The 22,429-nt window shown below is 35.4% G+C and overlaps 2 protein-coding genes across 3 annotated transcripts; both read right to left on the bottom strand.

The window, feature by feature from the left end:
* Positions 1 to 982: 982 nt before the first annotated feature.
* Positions 983 to 2,436, bottom strand: LOC131145512 (MYB-like transcription factor ETC1). Its single transcript, XM_058094652.1, has 3 exons — positions 2,103 to 2,436; positions 1,529 to 1,613; positions 983 to 1,425 (listed from the first exon to the last, which is right to left on the bottom strand). Exons 1-3 carry the CDS (start codon positions 2,152 to 2,154, stop codon positions 1,338 to 1,340), a joined length of 225 nt encoding a protein of 74 aa, XP_057950635.1. The 5' UTR covers positions 2,155 to 2,436; the 3' UTR covers positions 983 to 1,337.
* Positions 2,437 to 3,986: 1,550 nt separating this feature from the next.
* On the bottom strand, positions 3,987 to 8,329 carry LOC131145502 (protein translation factor SUI1 homolog 1). Of its 2 annotated transcripts, XM_058094639.1 has the most exons (5): positions 8,130 to 8,329; positions 5,765 to 5,852; positions 5,375 to 5,580; positions 5,230 to 5,283; positions 3,987 to 4,297 (listed from the first exon to the last, which is right to left on the bottom strand). In XM_058094639.1, exons 2-5 carry the CDS (start codon positions 5,799 to 5,801, stop codon positions 4,253 to 4,255), a joined length of 342 nt encoding a protein of 113 aa, XP_057950622.1. In that variant the 5' UTR covers positions 5,802 to 5,852; positions 8,130 to 8,329; the 3' UTR covers positions 3,987 to 4,252. The 2 variants fall into 2 exon arrangements, with proteins under 2 accessions (XP_057950622.1, XP_057950613.1); XM_058094630.1 differs by having other exon boundaries at positions 3,987 to 5,283; positions 8,130 to 8,290.
* Positions 8,330 to 22,429: the final 14,100 nt, after the last annotated feature.

The raw sequence follows: 22,429 nt of genomic DNA, 5'->3' as shown, positions 1-22,429 counted from the left end.
GCATCCATCTCCACTTCTAAATTCTTTTTTACATGGTATATGATTTTAATTTGAGACTTCTCAAAGTCTAGACATTGTAATTATACTGAAAGTCTTTTAAAAAATTATTTATGATTATTCATTGTGTCATTTTATTTCATATATAAATATTATAAAATTTAATAATTATTTTTTATACTAAAATGTTAAAGGAGTAAGGTGACTTAGCTTTTAATTTAGGAAATAGATTGGTATAATTGTAAAATATTATCAAAAGAAAAACTAAAAATTATAAATAAAAACTAAAAATAAAAAATAGGCATTTGTTTGGTTAATATTTATAAAATTAAATAAATTAAAAGCTTGATTAAGTAATATTATTTTTTATTTTTCAATAAAGTAAAATTATAAAAAATTGATTAGAATAATAAAGTACAAAATAAACAATATTATAATATTATAATAAAAATTATTTTATTTAATTATTATATTCCAAATCACTGTACAGGGACACAAGATAATTAAAAACAATAAAATATTTTTAATGCCTGTTATTATTTTTATTTTATTGAAGTTTATGCATGTTTTTGTTTTAATAATAATTTAAATTCATACGATCACTTATTTTAATATTAAATTAAAATTTATATATAAACTGATTGATTTAATTAAAAAATTAATTCTAAATATTATATTATTTTGATAATAAGTTGTCAAAATAATTAAAATTTATAAGAATTAGTTTTTATTTTTTAAAAATAAAAATAAAAATTGACAATAGAAGTAGAAAATAAACGATTTATATAAAGTTATTTTCATAATTTGGTTCTTTATTGCAGAAATATAAAATAAAAATAAAAAAACAAAGATAATACCAAATTGACCCTTAATCTTGGAACACTACTTTCGTGTATTAGGTAGTTTTTTATGTGCAACTCATTCGCTCGTTGCAAACACAAAAATGTAAAACACACTTCCCTCAAAGTTTGCAAACACAAAAAAGGACTGAACATCTTTTCATATTTCTGAAATTACACACCAACTTTTCTTCCCAGGCAACCAAAAACAAAAAAAAACAAAAACAAAATTACTTCACGTATTAGTTTTCAACTTCGTAAAGCACACCAAAACACCAAGTTTTGTTCCAGGCTAGTCGTTTCAAGTTGACAAACATGTGCTCTGAATTGGACTAGCCACTCTATTATGGGTTCTATGCAAATCATATCTCTAACTCCTGAAGCTGCGCTCTTTTGAGTTTCACACATAGTAGATGGATGATCCAGTTTTCCTAATTGCTCAAAAAGCATAAAGTCTGTATTATACAAATCTTAAGGTAACGAATTTCGTCTTCTAGTGCTTCATCCGCTGGTTGAGTTTCTTGAATTCCAGTATAGCTCAATTTCTGCGGCTGTTCTTCCGGGGATTCTCCCAGCAATCAGAGACCATCTGATCAGAAAAGAAGAGTTCCTGAGCATCAAAATCTCCATCCACACAATCAGCTCACTATTACTACAAAAACAACGAAACGGAGGAGACACCAATTAAGTACCTTTCACCGACCAGTTTAAACATTCTGACAACAAGAGTTTCCTCATCTTCTGAAAATTGAAGCTCAGAATTTTGACTTTCGTCATCTGCGCACAACACATAAACACACGCGCGCGCGAATTAAGGTCGTATATAAAAAGCAAACAGAGACCCGCGGAGATACCGAAGGCAAAAATTAGTATTTCATTTTCCTTGATCAGAAGACTAGCCCAAGAAACAAGCTTTGCTACCCAATTGGTTCGTGTACAAGAAAATCTGCAGGTTGAGAGATGGGATATTTTTTATATACAGAAGATAGTTGAGTAGTCATTGTTTGGCTTGACTGCTGACGAGATATTGAGCAGGAACAATCTTTAATTTCTTCGCCCAGTTGTGGTGAAATTTCAACTCTTATTTTTCTTACCATTATTTCTTCACGCAAGAGTGACAATGAAAAAGAAATGGTGTAAAAGTGGAAGCGCGGGGTCTTAATCAGTAATAATAGTATCAGAGGAAGAGAAGGACACTCTGCGATTAAGATATACACACACACACACGCTACACTACACAGTAACAGTGGAAATTAAGGAAGGTACCTCTCGAATCCACAGAAGTATCATCATCGGAAGAGCGATCAAAGTCTGGCATTTTTTACTGAGAGAGAGCACAGAGGGAAATTCCCAATTCGTTAGTGGAAGAAGAACCGGTGGGGAGAGCTGTTGACGGAATGGAGGAGTATTAATAGAGAGGGAGATTGAAGAATGGAAGGTGGGAAGGGAAAGGAGAATGGTGGTTGAGAAGGGGGTGGAGGGTCGTGGAAGCGTGGAACGGTTGGTGACTTGGGTGTATTAAATTTAATCCTCATCCTAAGACTGGATGTTTGCGGCCCCATGATTGACTCTCGTAGAGAACCTTTTTTTAGCTGTTTTCTCTGTGAACAGAATGGTCACATTGATATTAACGAGGGACATTTTTCTTTTTCTTTCATTACAGCAGCTTTTCTCTTTTAGTTTTTTTTTTTCTAAAGGTTGTGTTTTAATAGTGTGCTTTTGTTGGAGAGTAGGAATTAAAAATTGTTTGGAAATTGGAGTCCATTGTGGTCATTTTTTCTTTTGAAGTTCTCTATTAACATGTTCAGTATTTTTTATTTTATTTTTATTTTTATCACTGCATTGTAAAGATATTGAGATACCAATAACAAATCAATCTTCCATAAATTTTGTTCCTTTCCTTTAGGCTTGCATTTCAGATTTGAATTAATTTCAGCTTTGAAATTTGAATTCCAATTTTTGTGCATTTGTATGAAAGGCGACATAAAATTAAACTGAATTCTATCAAAATTTACATAAATTTAAATTTAAAATTCAAAATTCATTCTACCAAACAATATCTATTTTCATATGTTCAAAAATGTCAAGGAGGACCGAAGCTCAAAATACAACTTGACTAATTCAGTGTAAGGAAGAATTAAGAATCATGAGTTAGTGATTTTAATGTTTAAGCTCCAATTTAAAGCTTGAAAATTATTCTTAAAAATGAAAAAAACATGAAAGAAGCATTTTTTTTTTTTTTTTGCTCTTTTAAAAGAATTAAACAAAATAATTAACATAGAGGCGAAGTAAATACTAAGGTAAGGCTTAGTTCACGAAATGTCTATTTTTAGAAATAAATTAGTTATAATAAGCTAATTAGAATTAATTATATTAAAAAAATAAATTATTACTAGAAAGCAAAAATAACAATGTGAACTTTTTTATGAGTCCACGATAAAAAAAATAGATAATGAATAATTATTCTCAAATTTTACCATTAAAATGCATATTCCTTTCTTAATGCATATTGAATGAAATAATTAAGAGTATACAATGAATAGCTCTTTTGGCATCAAACAAGAATTCCGTAAAACACTATACAGATCTAGGCAGCACATTTTCATGCAAAATATAATTTCTGATCTTCCAAATATGATTCATATGAACAACCTTTATGCCAAGAAAAGAGTGGAGGGTTTGTGGGGCGTTAGCTTCATTGACAACGCAGCAAATGCATTACAGACGTAGAATAGGCATTCAAAGAAACTTGATTGAATGGAGAACATTCAACAAACACAACCCCACACACCCCTGAATCTAAATATGGTATGATCTGTCATGAATTATTTAATTCAAACCACCATAAAATGTATAACTTAATTCAGTCAGACACATATATATATATATATTATAATTTTCTCACCCATTTATCCACCTCCAGTTATATTACCCAAATCCAATCCGCTCCGTGGATTCTAACGCTGATTTACCAGGCTGACCTCAACCACGATGATCATATAAATTATCTCGCGGATTCCCTCAATACAGTAAGCAGTTTTGAGCATGCAAAGTGGCCGCTTATCAAAGTCCCCAACTGGGTCAACTTAATTCAAACAATACTTTCCGGTGCAGCGACCAGGCAAATGGCTATAATGCAAGGGTTAGATATGGAGCAAGAGACCCGTGTCTATAACCATATTATTATGGATAGATATTAAAACCATCACATTACCCATAATCATCACACATTACATCGAATGCAGTAAACAAGAAGGCACCCTACAAGCAAATGTTTTCATGTGTCCTACACAATAAGATAAAAGGGGGAGAGTATTTATAGCAACGCTATATTCTGGAGTGAGTTTTAAGACGCAGCATGATCTGCACGGAAACAGCATATGCAACTCTTTGGAGGATGAAAGACTTGCGACAACTCAGAACCCGTGGATCTTTATATGTTCCTTCTTCACAATTCCCGCCTGTTCTCCACACAAAGCAAAAATCAGCAATCTAAAAAACCCAGGGCCCTCACATGAAAAACACTAAAAACTAGAATTAATAACTGAAAGTTGAAAACTAGCCACTTGTGTGGTTAATATTTTCAAAAATAAAACAAATTAAAAAGAACTCGAATCTATTTCCATCCTTGAATCAAATAAAAATTTCCAAAAATAATTTGAATAATTAAAAAATGGCAAAAGATTATAGATTACAAAATATTATAATAAAACTGGAAATAATTATGAGTATTATATTTTTAAAACTCATGATTTAGTTCTCCATGGGCAATGGCAATTAAAAATGATACAAATAAAATAAATTTTTAATTATATTTCCTATGAATTTAGACGTTAAAATTTTTATGGGAAATTTGTTTCCATTATATTTTCAATTCACATGCTCATTTTGTTCCAATTTTAATTGAAAATTTTGTAATTCTAGATCTTATAGTTGTAAGACTAGATTGGCCCAACTGAAAATTATGTAAGATAAGTTTTACAACAAAAACAAAAAACCAGTATGTAAACAAACGCATTTTGTACAACATGCTTCCACTGTAGCACAACAAAAGTAAAAATATAAACAAGAACACAAAAACAGCCGATCTCAATGTTCCCTTATCACAAAATGCAGACGGTTTGGTTACTAAAGAACTAGAAAAATCAGTACCAGTGAAGTTAAAAGAAAAGCTACCATTTGGCAGGCCTTGAGCTCACTGGAGAGAGCCATAGTCCATATAATTTTGACAGGGTAAGTTTGACGTAATTTTACAAGCACCAAGGGAATTTTTTTTTTTTTTTCAAAAAGACTCTTAAGAGATTAAGTTACCTCAAAAAATAACATATACACACATATACACAATGCATAGAATTTCAACGAATACAATCACCAGCCACAACCTAACAATTACCTGAACAAGAAAGGTGGAAACATTCTTCCGCTGATCGCCTTGAAGTTGGATAACCTGCATGCATGCAAAATAAATTAAAACCCGACATAAAACATCATAAACAAGAACGAAGAAAGTACACATTAGGTTGGTTTTAAAAGGACACCTGGCCTAATTCTGGGTCCTGAACAACTGTACCATTGCAGCAAAACTCCTTCTTGAGGTCCTTGAGTATCTTGTTATAGCTGTATTCCTTTTTCAACCCTTGCACAGTTGTCAGGCTCTTTCTACCATTTCGTTGTTGTATACGAATATGCACATACTCTTTTGACCCAGCGCCTGAGTCCTCAGCATTTGCCTCGGCAAACGGATCTAACTCCAAATAAAGGAGCACCCAAGCACCAAAATAGCACACCAATAAGTTCTCTATTCAATTAGGGGTGAATAGGTATCTAAAAGGTTTACCATACTTTACATGCATAAATGAAAAATAATTAGACAGCAAGTATATTCATAAACACATTAAACTATATGCTGAGTAAACAAGCCAGCATACCAAAAGTGGTAGGAATCTGGTGGTCGAGTTCAGACATGAAAATTGGCTGATGGACTTTGAAGGAACCTTACAACCAGAATGCTCAGACCTGGGTTAAAAAGGAAAATGCAAATAAATATCCTCAGCAATGATAATAATTTAGGGCCAACTGGGACCATCTTTGAAATTAAAAGTACTTATAAGATATCATGCAATAGGTGGGAAGTGCGTGCTACTTAAAAACTTGGGAAAAGCTTCAACAACCAACTTTTATTAAAAGCAGTCCCGAACTGGCAAATAAAAAACACATATTGTCTAGGCGACAAAACACAAAATGAAAATACAAAGTTAAATCCAAAGCGGCTAAAAAAGCCTGCCTTAGCGCAAAAACAGAGCAAGGCACAGCTTCCAGGCACAGCTTCCAGGCTCTGCCTGAAGACCTGGTGAAGTATCTTCGAGCAGGCCCTCTAGGGCAGAAGGTCCACTGAGACGCCTTTGCAATGTTTGGGCAGCTGGGTTGTTTATTTATTTGCTTGATTCACTGTTGGGTTCATACACTAGTGCAAAATCCAACATATGGGCTAAAGCCATGCAGAGAATCAAAAGGATAAAAATTAAAAGAAGCCTAGTGAAGCCTTTTTTTTCCCCCTCATCCTCCTCTCTCTCTCACTCTCTCTACACACACACATCAGCCATAGCCTTGGCCTCATCTTCTCTCAATCTTTCCGGTTAGTATCCTCCCTTTCTATGCTCCAAACAAAAAGCACTCTCCCTCTCTTCTTTCAAGGCCACATAATATGCATACTATGGTTACGTTACTTTGCCATGGTGTATGCTTTACTTTGCACCTGCTGCCTAGTGCAAGCTCAAAGAGATGTTTGTGCCTTATAGTGCCTTAAGCCTTTTAAAAACTATCATCAAATAAAAGAAACGGTTATATATGCAGTCACAAGATAACTGATAATAGACCTTACTGGAACCATGGATGGTGGACAGACTCCAAATTGTCCATACTCTTGCATACTTACCACTTGAATTCAGATCATAATATCCACATATTAATATACTATCAAACCATTCTAATCATAACACTGCAGCTTAAAAGAAACATTTCCTATGCAACAAATGCAATTCAAATTATGCAGAGACATGCACACACACACATTGCAAGAGACCGCAAGCTATCATCACCACTTGTTGCTGAAATTTCTAGAGAAGCCAGCACTAACAACCAAAGAAACACATCCATTTATGTAGAAATATACCCAAAAAAAATCATATCACAGAAAACAAGAGGAAACCACCAACTTACATAAAATCAAAGCAGGACATAATGAGTAAACAAATGACTGCACGACACAAATGTTGAAAACATCAAAAGTGAAAAAATAACATGTCCCTAAAAATTGTCAGACTCCATGAGCAAAAGATTCCAGAAATTTCGTGTATACAAATACCAAGAAAAAGACAAATCCAACATCAAGAAATACAATATCTCACTGCTGAAGCTAGAAGAAATGAAGAACATCCTGTCTCAGTTTTTGCTGTCGCATGGAATGGCCTCAAGAACATAAGTTTCACAACAAAATTGTTAACACTTCCGAAGTATTTTTTTTAAAAAAAAAAATTTATTACTTTTTCCCGATTAAAAATTAATGACACGAGCAGACTTGGGGATATTACAAAGACAACAGCTTGAAGGTATGAAACCCCAAATAAGACCAGAATCAAATAATATGAAAGTGAAAAAAACCTACTATTATGTAAGCATGTATAATAGAATATATGAGATTCTTGTAAAATAAAAGACAATAGTAATGACTCCTATGGCACTCGATTATAAAACAAAACTAGCAAAGAGAACGCCAGTTAGTTCAGATTTATCAAGGATTAAAAAATACATAATGAACGACAACGACAATTACATATAAAAAACGATTAGACCAGAATAATCAAAATTAACAGTATAAACAGGACAAACACACATAACTCCTATCACAGTCGATTATAAAAATATCATAACAAAAGTAAACAACCGTAATCGAGTGGGTTTTCTATTCCTATGTTTCGAAAACAAAAAAAGAACAAAAAACCAGAAAGGAGCAGGTTTGTTTAATTTTCTTCCCTTCCTTCTCGGCAGCCAAACCAAGAAGAAAAGAACAAGAAAATTTTAGAGGGATCTTCAAACGATGAATGAAAACCACCCAACCCAAGCAGAAAACACACCATACAGAACAAAAGCCCTATAATTTGAAGAGCAGAGATCTAATCCATGGAGTATAGAAGCCACAGTTCAAACAAAAACAAACACCGTGAATCGAAATTAAGAAGAGACAAAGAAAAAAACTCGAGATCGATAGAAACGAAGATCGGATCAAGAACCTACCTGATCCGAAGATTAGGGTTTCGACGAGTGCCCTACAGTCGGATGAGCCTGAGCAATCAAGTTGCGAGAATGAACGAGAGAGCGAGATCGAGAACAAATACCGTAATCTGTTTAACGAATAAAAAAGAAAAATAAAAAGGTGGGGTCGGGTGAGCGAGTCGGTGACTAGTTTTACTTGTGTTTGGTTGGCTTTAAAGCATGCTAGGACTTGGTAGTCGTTTGGTATATAAATTTTTTAAAAAATTCGATAATAGAAATAAAATTTGAAGATTGTCAACCTTGGTCAAATTGAAAATAATTGAAAATAAAAAGTTAAAATGGTTAATGATCAGCTCAGGTAGACCAGGAAAAATGGATAAAAATCTATTAATTCGAATCGTATCCGATCCGTTTTAACCGATTTATAATTATCTGTTTGATAAATGAGCCGAATATGATTTTTTATTTTCATATTCGCCCTCTTAGCGGGTCGGGTTGGGTTTATTTGACGGATATCTGCAAACTCGCTTACAATATTAACTCAGGAAAGCCCAACAGGCTACAGCCCAAACCCTTTAACCCAGCCAGTCCAATGAGCCCACTCCCCATGTGCCCACACGGCCCACTACCCACATGCCCTGCTTAGCGCCTCACTGCTTCAGCCCCTCCCACTCCTAAGTCCCAGTCCAGCCCGATAGCCCCTATTCAATTCGAGCCCTAGTTGCCTCTGCCTCTGCCAGTCTGCCTACAGCACTGCCCTCTTCGACTCTTCAGCGTGACGAGCCGTGAGCGTCTCTATTCAGACTTCAGAGAGCCAACATGAGAGGAGAGAGTGAGAGATGGAGACCCTTCAACCTTTAGTTTTGGCTTTCGTGAGTTTGTTGTGAACCATTCAGGCTTTGAACCAACAGGAGCTTTTGCTATAGAAACAGAATACGCTTTGGCCTTTGTAAGTATTCTTCTTCTTCTTCTTCAGTTCTTCTACAGATCTAATAAATCTGTCATTCGGTTCTGGCACGACATCGGTATGTTCATGCTTCAGATATCTTCTGTTTCAATAAAAAATTTAACATCCTTTTTTGTATTACATCGTAAGATTGGAATTGCAGAGTTCGTCTTAGACTCTTAGGTTTGGTGTACAATTGATGCAATATATTGTATTTGGCGAATGTTCTAATGAGTGAACTTTGTGGTTTATTGCCTTATGCTTGGTTGCTGAGGAAAGTGAAAAATGAATTCAAAATATAGAATTCTTTTTTTCATAAACTATTTGCTACCCAGGAAAGCAAAATCATCCACTCTAGGCTATTATAGGCCTAGTTCTCTTTGGGTGTATTTGTTTGGCAAGATTGGACTGGTGTATAGATTGGATATAGTTTACGACAGTTATTTGTTAGGTGTTTGACTTGCAATATATAAGTTGCAAGATAATGGGGCGTGGATTTTCTGCCCACCAAAGATGGCTAAGAGAGCGCAGCCAAGCATGTCTTACCTTTATTTTAAGAGAAGTTGTGGTTTATTTTTATTTTTATGATAAACTAGATGATTGTAAATTTTTTTCTTTCTTTTAAAATATATTTCAAGATTCTTAAAGTTGAAAATCTGAAATAAAAATGTTGATAATGTGAAGATTAAAATGAAAATATTTAATCCCATTTCTTAATTTTTTACAGTGCATTACAAGGATTTAGGAAAAAAAATGTCTCAATCAATAGCGAATTCAATTGATCAAAATGATGAAATGAGCGAAGAAGAAGTTCAATTTCTAGATTCATCGAACATAGAACCCACAAACGAAACAACTCCACGGGTAAAAAGAGTTAGGAAAAAAACATCTAGTATTTGGACAGATTTTGAGTTGATTGAAAGTGGAGATAAACAATATGCCCAATGTAAGTATTGTCCTAAGAAATATCTCTACCATAGTAAGAACTCTGGGACATCAAACTTACATTGTCATATAAAAAAATGCATGGGAAAGAAAAACAATTATCTGAAACAAATGCTAATTAGTCAAGGTGATGGAAAGTTGTCTTTGCATACACGAAAACTTGATCAAGTTGTACAACGTAGGAAGTTGGCAATGGCAATTGTGAGACACAATTTGCCCTTTTATTTTGTTGAGTATGAAAGAATTCATGAATGAGCTTTAGAATTAAATCTAGAGAAAAAATTTGTGACAAGAAATACTGCAAAAGCTGATGTTATGAGGGGTTTTTTCAAGGAAAAAAGCACATTCGGGAATTTCTGTTGAATAATTCTAGTAGAAATTCTCTTACGTCGGACTTATGGACTTCATTAAATACTGATGGCTATATTTATGTTTAACTGCACATTTTGTGAATAAAAATTGGAAGTTTCAGAAGAAAGTGTTGAGTTTTTCAAGCATGCCTCCTCCACACACTGGTCTAGCACTTAGTAACAAAGTCATGGACTTATTGGTGAATTGGGATATAGACAAGAAACTATTTTCCATAACATTGGACAATGCTACATCCAATGACTATTTTGTAGAGTTTTTGAAGTCTAATCTGAACTTGAAAAATGCTTTGGTAAGGGAAGGAAATTTTTTTCATTCCTAAGCAGCAGTAAACATGCAATTGTAAAAAAATATATACAATACCAGAAACCTAAAAATCCCAAAATACCCAGTGACATCATCAAAATTTTGGGATCTACCCCCAACCCACTGACACCACAGAAACACCTACCCTTCTAGAAAGGGCAACGCAAAAACTTCTCTATCCGCAAGCCTAATCTGCCCGCCTAACTGGATCACCTGAAAAATGGTAAGTCACTGTAATGAGACAACGCTTAGTAAGAGGAAATATGCTATTATTAGTGTATGGCAGTTGAGTTACACATTTAAATTACTAATTTAGTACTAAAGTTGTAAAGTTTCTAGTCTAGTATAGTTGTACAAATCACATTTATTATAGCTTAAAATACAACTGGATATCTGAGTTCTCTAATCACACATAATTCTAATATTATAATAATAATGCTGCTGCACTGTGTATCTGTGTATATAATAATAATAATAATAATAATAATAATAATAATAATAATAATAATACCCTGGGAACTAAATGTCATGATTTAAGCCCTCATGACAAGGTTGTGCGGCCCGTAGGCGAAACTTACTCTGGTTGGCCTATCAGGCAAGTCAATCCATATCTCTATCAACCATCTGGCCTACTGTAGTCTCTCTGAGCATACACCTACTCTATCTCGTATAACCGGCCACCTCAACCCAACTTTTTGGGGAGACTGCAATCTCTTTTGGCGTGGTTAGACGGAATCCACACATTATCTAAGATATGTGGTTGCACTCTAATCTGAAATAGCAATGATACTGTGCTCTGCTGTCTGGATCTGACTGAATATCTCCACAGGGTCTAATACTATTTAATACTGATATATACATTTATCTTACTGTTTTTACCATGATATAGAAATAACCATAACATCTTTTGTAACGACCTGCTATTTATTCAACATTTTTTTCCTTTCTCTCTGAATATAATAAATGTCATCTGTCTAAAAAACTACTAATAACATCTCAGGCCCAAAAAGCACTAAGGAAACTCTGCCTATCATACATAACTATGCAACGGTACATAAAACTGGGAACTGCTAAGTACAATACAATACCAGAAAACTATAAAGTTCTGTAATATATTTACAACACAAAATACCCAGTGACGTCACTACAATTTGGAAACTAGCCCAAAATTCTGATATCTCAACATACCTACCCTTCCAACTAGGGCAGCTCAAGACAATCTCTAACCGGGAGCCTGATCTGCTCGCCTAGCAGGATTTCCTAAAAAATAATTAGTCATTGGGATGAGACAACGCTTAGTAAGTGGAAATATGCTATTACTAGTGTGTGGCGGCTGAGTTAAATAGTTAAAATACTGAAATAATACTGTAATTTGAGAAAACTGATAAACTGTACAGAATATATCTATCTATCATGTGATCTTTAAAATATGATTGTGTGTCTGAGTTTGCTATTTGAAGATACTGCTAGTATAATAATATAAATCGCTGCTGTGTGATATATCTGTACATAGGAACTTCTGCTTTACCCTGAGATCTGTATATCATGATATATCCCCTCATGATGGGGTTGTGCATCCCGTAGGCTGGACTTACTCTGGTCGGCCCTCCAAGTAAGTCAATCTCTATCCTCCGCCAATCTGTAATGATCTATGTAGATCTTGGTCCACTGCAATCACTCCGGGCTATCTCAAACCTCTGTCACTGTCTAATCGGCTACCTCAACCTAGCATGTTAGGGAGACTGCAAATCTCTCCTAGCACGGTTAGAAGGAATCCACATACTATCTGAGTCATGTGGTTGCACGTGTCTGAAACTAACGACGGTATCGTGCTTTGCTGTAATTATATCTGCCTGTAATTTCCACAGGGATCTGATATCATGTGATACTGTATACATAAATAAATATATACTCATCTTGCTACTTTTAACATGATTTCAAAAACAACCATAACACTATATTTCTGAATTGTATTATCTGAGATATCTAACTGAAATATATATATTATCTATCTGTATTATCTGTGCTTTCTGTTTGTACTATCTGTAATGTCTGTATGAAAGTATCTATATATAATATCTGTATGCTCTGTATATAATATCTGTATGCTTTATATATATAATATCTGTGTGCTTTGTATATAATATCTATATACTTTGTATATCTGTTGTAGCATCTTGATGCTATCACTGTATAATCTGTTTGAGTGTTATGGTCTAGAAATCATGTTTTTCTCTAAAAATACTGTAAGTCTCATTCATTTCTAATATTCTAAAATATCTGAATATCTGTATATCTATAACACTGTAAAATCTATATATAGGGTACTGTAATAAATTCATGTCACACATTTGAATAAACATAGTCTCATGCTCAATTTCTGTAATTCTATTATAAAAATAATATTCATAATTCTTTGGAAAATAATCTGATATATATATATATATGCTTGAAACACTCATTCATAATATTCTGTATACATATTAAAAATTGCTAGCATAGCATATTTCCCTTACCTTAACTCTGAAAAACCCCTACTAAATTCTGGCCTTATACCCGCAGGGTTCCCAGTTCAACATCTTGAAAACAAAATCCCCTAGAACAAAACATCAGTATTTTCTTACTTACAACATTTCTTATAACTACAAAGAAGGCATAATTTGAATAAAATGCCTTACCCTAGATTTGGGATGAATTTCAAACCAACTTTCTCCACGATCTACTTCGGCAGACTTGTAGAGAACTTCGCCAGAAGCGTTGTGATGGCCTTAAATCTTCAATCCGGTGAGAAATGGGGCCAGAATTGAAGAGAGAAGGGGAGGGTGTAACGACCTACTTAATAAATTGATTTTTTTTTTAATAATAGCAAATATCATACTCTGATACCATAGTATTAACCTAAGCAGCAGGAAGCAGAAGTCATACAAACATAACCATAAACCATTATATACAATACAAAACCAATACCAGAGTACTACCATTTTCCCCAAAATATACACATATAACTGTTTTTCAAAAATTCCCTCAACTATAGTGGGATATACAAAAACACTCCCCAAAAATGTACTCACTCTCTGACAAGGCATTACAGATGCCCCTCTATCTGTGAGCCTGGTCTGCTTGCCTACCTGGATCACCTGAAAAATATTTCAATACTGGGATGAGCCAACACTCAGTAAGAAGAAATATGCTATTACTAGTGTGTGGAAAATGAGCTACTATATATATCATGAAATCTGTTTCATATAAACATAAATAACTGAGTACAAAAGTACAACACAAATAATAAAGTATACCACCCCTTTTCCTTATTGCTTAACATATCAGTATTATGGTTATAATTCAAAATACTTCTAGTGTATATAAGTAGGATCCCTGTTTCTGTAAATCAATACGTAAGTAATATTAACTGAAACTGTTCCCTGTGGCTATCTGTGTCATGACATGTCCCTTATGACGAGGTTGTGCGGCCCGTAGGCTGGATTTACCCTGACTGGCCAATCAGAAATAAATCACTATACTCCATCAGTTGACCTGCCTACCTCAACCCATATCTGAATGGGGAGCCTAACCTCTTCAAGGGCCTAGGTGGTCGACCGTACCACATATTATCTGAATAGGTGGTTGCACTCATAAAGTAACATAATATCTGTAGCAACGGTACCGTGCTCTGTAGCTGCAAGTCCAACAGGGTCTGATATCATATAATATATTTCTATACATATCTATCTGATTTACCATGATTCTGAAGTAATTATAATAACCATGATGCTGCATAACGTACTGAAATCTAAATAATCATAACATGGAACTGCATATTCGTAATACTGGAATTCGTATAATCATGGTACCAAGATTCGTATAATCATGGTACTAAAATCCGTAAAATCATGGTACTAAAGTTCACATAATCATAGCACTTAAATCAGTAAAATCATGGTACTGAAATTCATAAAAATCATGAAACTACAATTCGTAAAACATATCCCCGTACTACATACATATTTACAAGCCACACCATACTTTAATACATAATTTTTGTAAATAAATACACTGTATAATATTTAGAAATTTCCTAACATATCATATTTTCCTTACCTTAACTCTGAAAAGCCCCTACTGTACTCTAGCCCGATACACGCAGGGCCTCCTATACAACACCCTGAAAACGATATTTGTCAGAACTAAACATCAGTATTTTTCTACCTACATCATTTATCATAACTACCACAAGGCCAAAAAGAGACTAAAAGGTCTTACCCTAAATTTGGGATGAAATCCAACTCTATTTTCCTGACGATCCGCTCTGGCAGTCTTGCAGAGAACTCCGCCAGGAGCGTCGTGGTAGCTTCGGATCGTCGATCCTGCGACTGGTGGGGCCGAAAACGAAGAGAGAAGGGAGAGAGAGGCGTAGGAGAGAGAGAGAGGCACGGTGAAAATGAGAAATATCCCGGTTTTTAGCTATTTATAGGGTCAGATTCGTCGATGAGCCACGTCACTTCGTCGACGAATTCTTAGTAATTTTGTCGACGAAGCCCTGTATTTGTCAATGAAATTCAGAGAAGCCCGAATCGTCTCTCGGTATTTTCTCGTCGACGAAGCCCTGTGTTCGTCGACGAACTTCTAAAGACCTTCGTCGACGAAACCCTGTGTTCGTCGACGAAGCCTGGCAAATTTCTGAAATTATGATTATTTAATATTATCTCCAAAATGCAATGTCGTTGACGAATGCGGAGCGTTCGTTGACGAAGTCTACGGCCTCCTTCTGTTTCTGTATCTATTTTCCCTTTCTCTTATTATTAAAATGTTATTATTCTTCGGGTCACTACAGAGGGGGTCGTAGGGGGGAGAGAGAGAGAGAAGGGTTTCTGCGCTGAAATTTAATTAAAAATTCGAGTTTCAGCTATTTATAGGGCTGGATTCGTCGACGAACCCGCACCCTCATCGATGAGTTTCAATTTTCTTTAAACCCTCTCTCGATATCTTCTCATTGACGAAATGGGTCTTCATCAACGACTCCTGTGTTCGTCGATGAGTCTTGTAGAAATTCTTGGGTTATTACATCTTTACTGCTCTACATAATCTAAATTTCTGACTGAATAATTGAATAAGCTGAATAACTGAGTGTTGTGGATTTGAAGTCATGACATTCTGAATATTACTTTAAATCATATTTTCTAAAAACTGATATCAATATTTTCCTGCTAATAAGCTGTAAAACATGATGTTTGTAAAACTGTGTAAATACCATACTGAACTATAATAAACTTATGCCACACAATAAAGTAATTAAATCCCATGTTTTAAAATTTTCATTTCCTAACATAATAATAATAAAATTCTAGAAAACTGAATAATAATACTAATAAATATAAAAATTTTCTGATAAATTTTCTAAAATTCCTAGCGTAGCATATTTCCTTTACCTAACTACTGAAACACTCCTACAGTATCTAGTCCTACACCTGCAGGGTTCCCCATTCAACACCCTGAAAATAATATCTCCCTGAACAAAATTTTAGTATTTCTTCAAGTACTACATTTCTACAACTATGGAAAAGCTAAATACTAATTAAAAAGTCTTACCTTGAATTTGGGATGGAATTTAAGTTAGCCCTACCAACGATCCCCTCCAGCAGACTTGAAGAGAACTTTCCCAAGAGTGTCGTGGTGGCTTCAGATCGTTGAACCGGCAAGAATCCGACCCAAAATCTTAGAGAGAAGGGGGAGGGGATGAATAGGAGAGAGAGAGAGAGAGAGAGAGAGAGAGAGAGAGAGAGGGTTTTCTGCGCATAATTCTACAGAAAATTTGAGTTTAGGCTATTTACACACTGACTTTCATCGACGAGACACGTCACTTCATCAACGAGGTCGCGATGGAAGTTCGTCGACGAACACTTATTTCTCGTCGAATCTGCTTGTCGACAAGACGTGTCTCCGTCGACGATCCCAATAAGCCACTTCATCGACGAACGCGTTGAGGTCCTACTGTGACCCCCCCTTTTTAATTTCCTTTCTTTCTCCTTTTATTATTTAACTAACATAATTCCTTCAAGTCTCTACAATTAGTGACAGTTTTCTTCCGTCACTATTACTCCACTATAAGTGATGGTTTGAATATTTCGTCACTAATAAGTATTAGTATACGCAGATATGGTGACAAAGCTAGAACCATCATTAATACAGAGAAAACCATCACTAATACTATTAGTGACGATTTTTTGAGTATTAGTGACAGTTTAGAACAATCACTAATAACCTTATTTCTTGTAGTGTCAGGTTCTCCTAAGGGGCGTATACTCACCAAGTTGGAGATTGTTATGTTTTCGTGGCTCATATACTTGATGAATTGCATAAACAAGGAAGAAGACATAGTGAAAAATCACATGTGTTGAGCAGCAGGAAAATTATCGACGATTTGGCTAAGTCAGTCGAGGGTTTGGCTCTAGAATTCAGAAAATTTATATTTTGTTTGAAACATTCGACGGTTTGGCCAAATCAGTCGATGGTTTGGTTCAGGAATCCAATACAAATTTTCAAAATTTCAATGTGAATGTTAAGTTGGTTAGGTATTTGGAGGGAAACCTCCAAAGTGTTTATCAAAATACAATTTTGGGTATATTCAGAGAGAATAAGATCATTGTAAGAGTGATTGTATTGTATGTTCTTTGACACTAACGTCATAGTGAAACTTTGTCGATTGCTCTCGTAGATATAGGCATTGTCGAACCACGTAAATCTTTACATTGTTATTCTTGCTTGTTGAAAATTAAACTTGACTCGTCGGCAGCCGTTTCTGTTGACATTGGAGATTGGCAGACAACCTACTCCACCTACCAGCCCACCTCCGTTGAAGTTTAATTCCCACAATTGTTGATTATATTGTTGTATGATTTACTATAAATAGATGTGTGTGTGTGTGCAATGAAGGATGTGGTGTGTTGAGAGTGTAAAGCTAGTGAGCGTGAGAGAGAGTTTTAATTTGAAGTTCTCTGTATCCATTTTGAGATTGAAATATATTATTATTATGCATTTATTCTCACTGAGTTTCAGTCACAACTAGTGACTGAGTGTCCCTCTCCACCTATTTGTGGTATCAGAGCGTCCGGGAATACTGATATCCGCCAAACAGAGAAAAAATTCAATTTTCTCATAGATTTGAAGTTGCTCAAAATCCAAAATTAAGCCTACCATTGTGAAATTAGACTCAAGAAGATTCCAACGGTGAAAACCACGTCTCAAACGGACTCCGGGAAATTCCATACGCCCTTACACGTGCCTCCAACGGTTTCAGCGCCATTACCACGCACCGCACGCACTGATGAAGCTTTCACTGCCGGCGACACGCACCCCACGCGGCCCACACGCGTCTTCTTCGCCTGGTTGGCGAGATCCGACTTGGCCAGAGACCTGCGACTCGGATTCGTCCCCAAGACCCGACCCGCATCCAGCCGCCGACACGCGGCACACGCAGACGCTACCATGTAGACTAATGGTAAGCCTTAACGACGTTAAACAGCTGTTAAAATAAACTGGGCATTTTAAAAACCACCCAAAAATTTCTGTAGCTGGTTTAGTGTTTTTTGGACCGGTTCTTTGCAACCCAAAACCGATTCTTAAGGTTTTTCGACCTTTTGAACACATTGGTGGCATCATATTTTCCAAAATCAACCCCCATCTCTCTGTTTTATATGTTAAATTTGATGGCTAACGGTACTACCCAATCAGTCATTCCAAAATTGACCCGAGAGAATTATGACAACTGGTCTATTCAAATGAGAGCCCTACTAGGTGCTCAAGATGTCATGGAAGATGGGTATAGAGAAAGCCCATCAAAGGAAGCCGAAGCAGCTATGTCGGATGCTCAAAGAACAACCTTGCAAGCCGATCGAAAGAAAGATTGCAAGGCGAAGTCCATAATCTACCAAGGCCTTGATGATGTCACATTTGAAATCATCACCTCTACCAAGACATCCAAAGAAGTTTAGGACTCTCTCCATCGAACACACAAATGTGCAGATAAAGTGAAAGATTCGACTTCAGACATTACGAGGTGAGTTCAAATCTCTCAAAATGAAGTCTACTGAATCTATTGCTGACTACTATACACGAGTAATGGTAGTATCAAATCAATTGAGAAGAAATGGAGAGACTCTCAATGACGAGAGAATTTGTGAGAAATTTTTGCGATCTTTAGATCCAAAATATAATTATATAGCTGTGACCCTAGAAGAAACAAAAGATTTGGAAACAATGTCCGTATAAGAACTTGTGGGCTCACTCCAAGCCCATGAGTAGAAAGTCAACAGAAGGAGTGATGATAAAGCATTGGAGCAAGCCCTCCAAATGAAGTTGTCCCTCACTGTAGATAGATACGACAAAGGGGGGACGTCACAGAAAGGAAGAGGACGAGGTCGAGGATCTCGTGGAAGAAATTCTGGAAACTTTGACTCTAGAGGAGGTAGCAGAGGCGGAAGAGGTTCCACTAGAGGAGGACGAAATCAACAGAACTATGTCTCACGAGGCAGAGGACAAGGAAGAAGAGGGGATACAATAACCGCCCAAACGTAGACAAAAGAAACATTCAATGCTACAATTGTCACAAGTACGGACACTATAGCTGTAACGATCCAAAATAATAATAATAATAATAATAATAATAATAATAATAATAATAATAATAAATAATTAATTAATTAAAAAAATTATTATTATTAATTAATTAATTATTATTAAGAAATTTAATTAAATTAAGAAATTTGAGGATTTTGGATATATATATATATATATATATATATATATATATATATATAAGTATATATAAAAGGTTAAAGTAAGGATAAAGGAAAGAAAAAAAAAAAAAAGGAAAAAGGAAACTTAAAGGCTAAGGAAGCAAACAGGAAGTAGAAAGAGAAAAGAAAAAAAAAGACAACTCACGCTGGCACGGACAGAAAGAGAAAAAGAAAAGAAAGAAAAAAAGAAATTCTCTCAGCTCACGTTCTCCACTCCTCTTATTTTTATGATTTCGCGGCGGATTCTCGACCAATTGAAAATCCGAAAATACCACCGAACTCTATTCTCCGCCACAGACATATCTACCAAAGTGGATTTGTCATAGGAGTAGCATGAGCATATCTCCTGGGGTAAGCCAAATTTTCATTCTTATCTCAATTTTTTCTAAATTTTAAGCCAAATGGGCAATCGGACACTACCACGAGAATCTAGGGATGATTCTCTACAAATCTAGCGGAGCGAATTTCTAGTGGGGTCGTTGTGGAAATAACCCCAAAACTATGATAAATGGGTTTATTTAGAAATTAGTTGGTATTTAATTATTGTAAATTAAGAAATGTTAAACTAATATTTTATTGTGGTTGATTTGATTGAATCAGGGTTCGGGTGAGCCTCGCGGGTATAAGTTTGGGAGCCCTGCAGGCGTGGTTCAGGGAATCAGGTAAGGGGGAATAAAAATTATATCAGTATTTTATTAAGGTGAACTAGTTATTTACGAGTATATGAAATTTATTATTTATCTATATGATTTTCAGAATAGCCTGATTACTGGAAAAATGATGATTTTTGTTTAAGATTTAAATTTGGGATAATTGCATATGATATTAAATTCGTGTGACAAGGGGATAATTTTTCTTAATAAATTGAATATAAATTGTTATGGCATTTGGGTTTGCATGTGAGGATGTTTGGAATGATTATGACATGATGAATAAATTGTTATGTTTTACTCCTGTGTGGAAATGTATTGATCTGTTGGGATACTGTGTGAGAAATGAATTGATCTGTTGGATTCTTGTGTGGAAATGCATTAATGCGTCTGTGTGAATTAATTGGTGTGGTTATTCGTATGCATCTCAATATAACGTTGGCATGAGGAAGTTGTTATATTGCCTAGATACAAATCATGATATGACATTGGCAGATTGAGGAGCTCGTCATATTGTCGTTTATATGGGGTAGGACACTGGCAGGTTGAGGAGCTTGTTTTACTGATGTACTAAGGGTAGGTCATGGGGATTGGATACTGGTGAATTGTAACACCCCCAAAATTCATACCATTTTTTTTTAATTTATAAATATATATCTGTGTATTCACATCCATCCCTAAGCAACAGACACACATATCATACAACCATTCACATATATACTATATAATACCAGAACCCAGTATATACAGACTATAGCCATACAAAAATATCCCTCCAGCATCATCTACTCAAAAATATACACAACTCTGTAAAAAACTCACCCTATAACCAGAATAATCAAACACTCTCTATCCGCGAGCCTGATTTGCTCGCCTAACTGGCTCACCTGAAAAATGTTAAATTAATAGGGTGATTCTGACTCACTCGAAAAATGAGCAGCTCGAAAGCTATCCCAAGTATAGGAGTTCTGTCGTGTAATATTAAGCCCAAAGGCTAGATCGTCTCCTCAGGGAATGCGTTTAATATCAGATTTTACGTTCGTCCAATCGAAAACAAAAATGCACTGAACTCGGTTTAGATTCGGGTTTTCAAGATTGTGGAAACTTAAATGAAAACACAAATTAAAGTCCTAAAACTAGCACGCACGGAATTAAATAACAATAATAAAAAACCCTAATCTACTTAAGGAAACACTAGAGCATACTAACTAAAAATGGAAACTTTAAACATGGAATTAAAAATACGCAACCACAATCACAATTTAAACACGAAACAAACAAAACTCTAAACCTAGCATGCAATGAAATTGAGAGCAAAAACGGAAACTCTAATCTACTCAAGGAAACATTGGGACACGCATTAATTAAAAATGGCAACCTAGAACATGGAATTAAAAACACACAATGGAAACTAAATTAGACACACACTAAAAAAAAAACCAAATCTACTAAAAATCGAACCTTTAGTACAATTAAGAGATCAAATCAAGACTCACAATTTAAATGTAAACATGAACTCAATGGAAATTTAAAAGACATAAACAATAACGGAACATAATAAAAACACAACCTTTACTAATCATAGACCCTAACTAAATCGAATTTCGGCAAAAAAATATCTGAATTTAATTAAGAATGCTAAATTAAAATAACTATCAATTAGATAAAAAAAGAGATTAATTTAACAATAATGAAATACTCAACATTACTCAACTTAAACAAAAAGAAAGAAAACTCCAATAACATTAAAAAAAAACTAAACTTTCTTCAATAGTCCAAGATTCAAAGAAAAGTAAATAAAAGAAAGAAAGAAAGGAAAAGAGAGAGAGAGAAACAAATCCACGGAGCCGTGAAGTTGCTGCTGCGCTTTGGTGATCCTGCTATGGAGTCGGCTAGTGTTCTGTTGTGCTTGGGGACTGCTGAAGATGGTGGAGGAGGCTGGCCGTACTGCAAGAGGGCAGAGGAGGCCAAGAGAAACAGAGGAAAGGGGGAGAGTGAGGGAGGAAAGACAAAGGGAAGGAAGAGAGACAAGGGGAGAGAAGTAGAATTGAAAAAAACAAACTAAAGAAGAAGAAGAAGAAGAAGAAGAAGAAGAAGAAGAGGAAGGAAAAGAGGAGAATGGGGAGCCATGGGGGCTGGGGCGTGGCTGTGTTGGCCGTGGCAGTGCTGTGTGGTGCTCGTGTCTGCTGCATATAATGGTTGGCCACTGCTGTGTGTTGGTGAAATTCCTGCAGCCGCTGGCATGCTCGGGTCTGCTGGTGTTGCGGCTGGAGAGGAGGCAGTGCTGTGGCCGGATGCTCACGGGTTGCTGTG

This window comes from Malania oleifera, chromosome 1 (genome assembly GCF_029873635.1).
Source record: "Malania oleifera isolate guangnan ecotype guangnan chromosome 1, ASM2987363v1, whole genome shotgun sequence".
In the NCBI taxonomy this organism is placed as follows: Eukaryota; Viridiplantae; Streptophyta; class Magnoliopsida; order Santalales; family Ximeniaceae; genus Malania; species Malania oleifera.
The sequence above is the reverse complement of the archived record's forward strand: the minus strand, read 5'-3'. Positions and strand labels throughout refer to the sequence as shown.

What these genes read in the sequence shown, in the direction of transcription:
- LOC131145512 (XM_058094652.1), bottom strand. Translation starts at nt 2,154, where the DNA reads ATGCCAGACTTTGATCGCTCTTCCGATGATGATACTTCTGTGGATTCG. An exon ending in TACTTCTGTGGATTCGAGAG is followed by an intron (nt 1,614 to 2,102) that starts GTACCTTCCTTA and finishes TGTTGTGCGCAG; the next exon opens with ATGACGAAAGTCAAAATTCT. An exon ending in TTTAAACTGGTCGGTGAAAG is followed by an intron (nt 1,426 to 1,528) that starts GTACTTAATTGG and finishes TTTTCTGATCAG; the next exon opens with ATGGTCTCTGATTGCTGGGA.
- LOC131145502 (XM_058094630.1), bottom strand. Translation starts at nt 5,801, where the DNA reads ATGTCTGAACTCGACCACCAGATTCCTACCACTTTTG. An exon ending in CCAGATTCCTACCACTTTTG is followed by an intron (nt 5,581 to 5,764) that starts GTATGCTGGCTT and finishes ATTTGGAGTTAG; the next exon opens with ATCCGTTTGCCGAGGCAAAT. An exon ending in AGGACCCAGAATTAGGCCAG is followed by an intron (nt 5,284 to 5,374) that starts GTGTCCTTTTAA and finishes GCATGCATGCAG; the next exon opens with GTTATCCAACTTCAAGGCGA.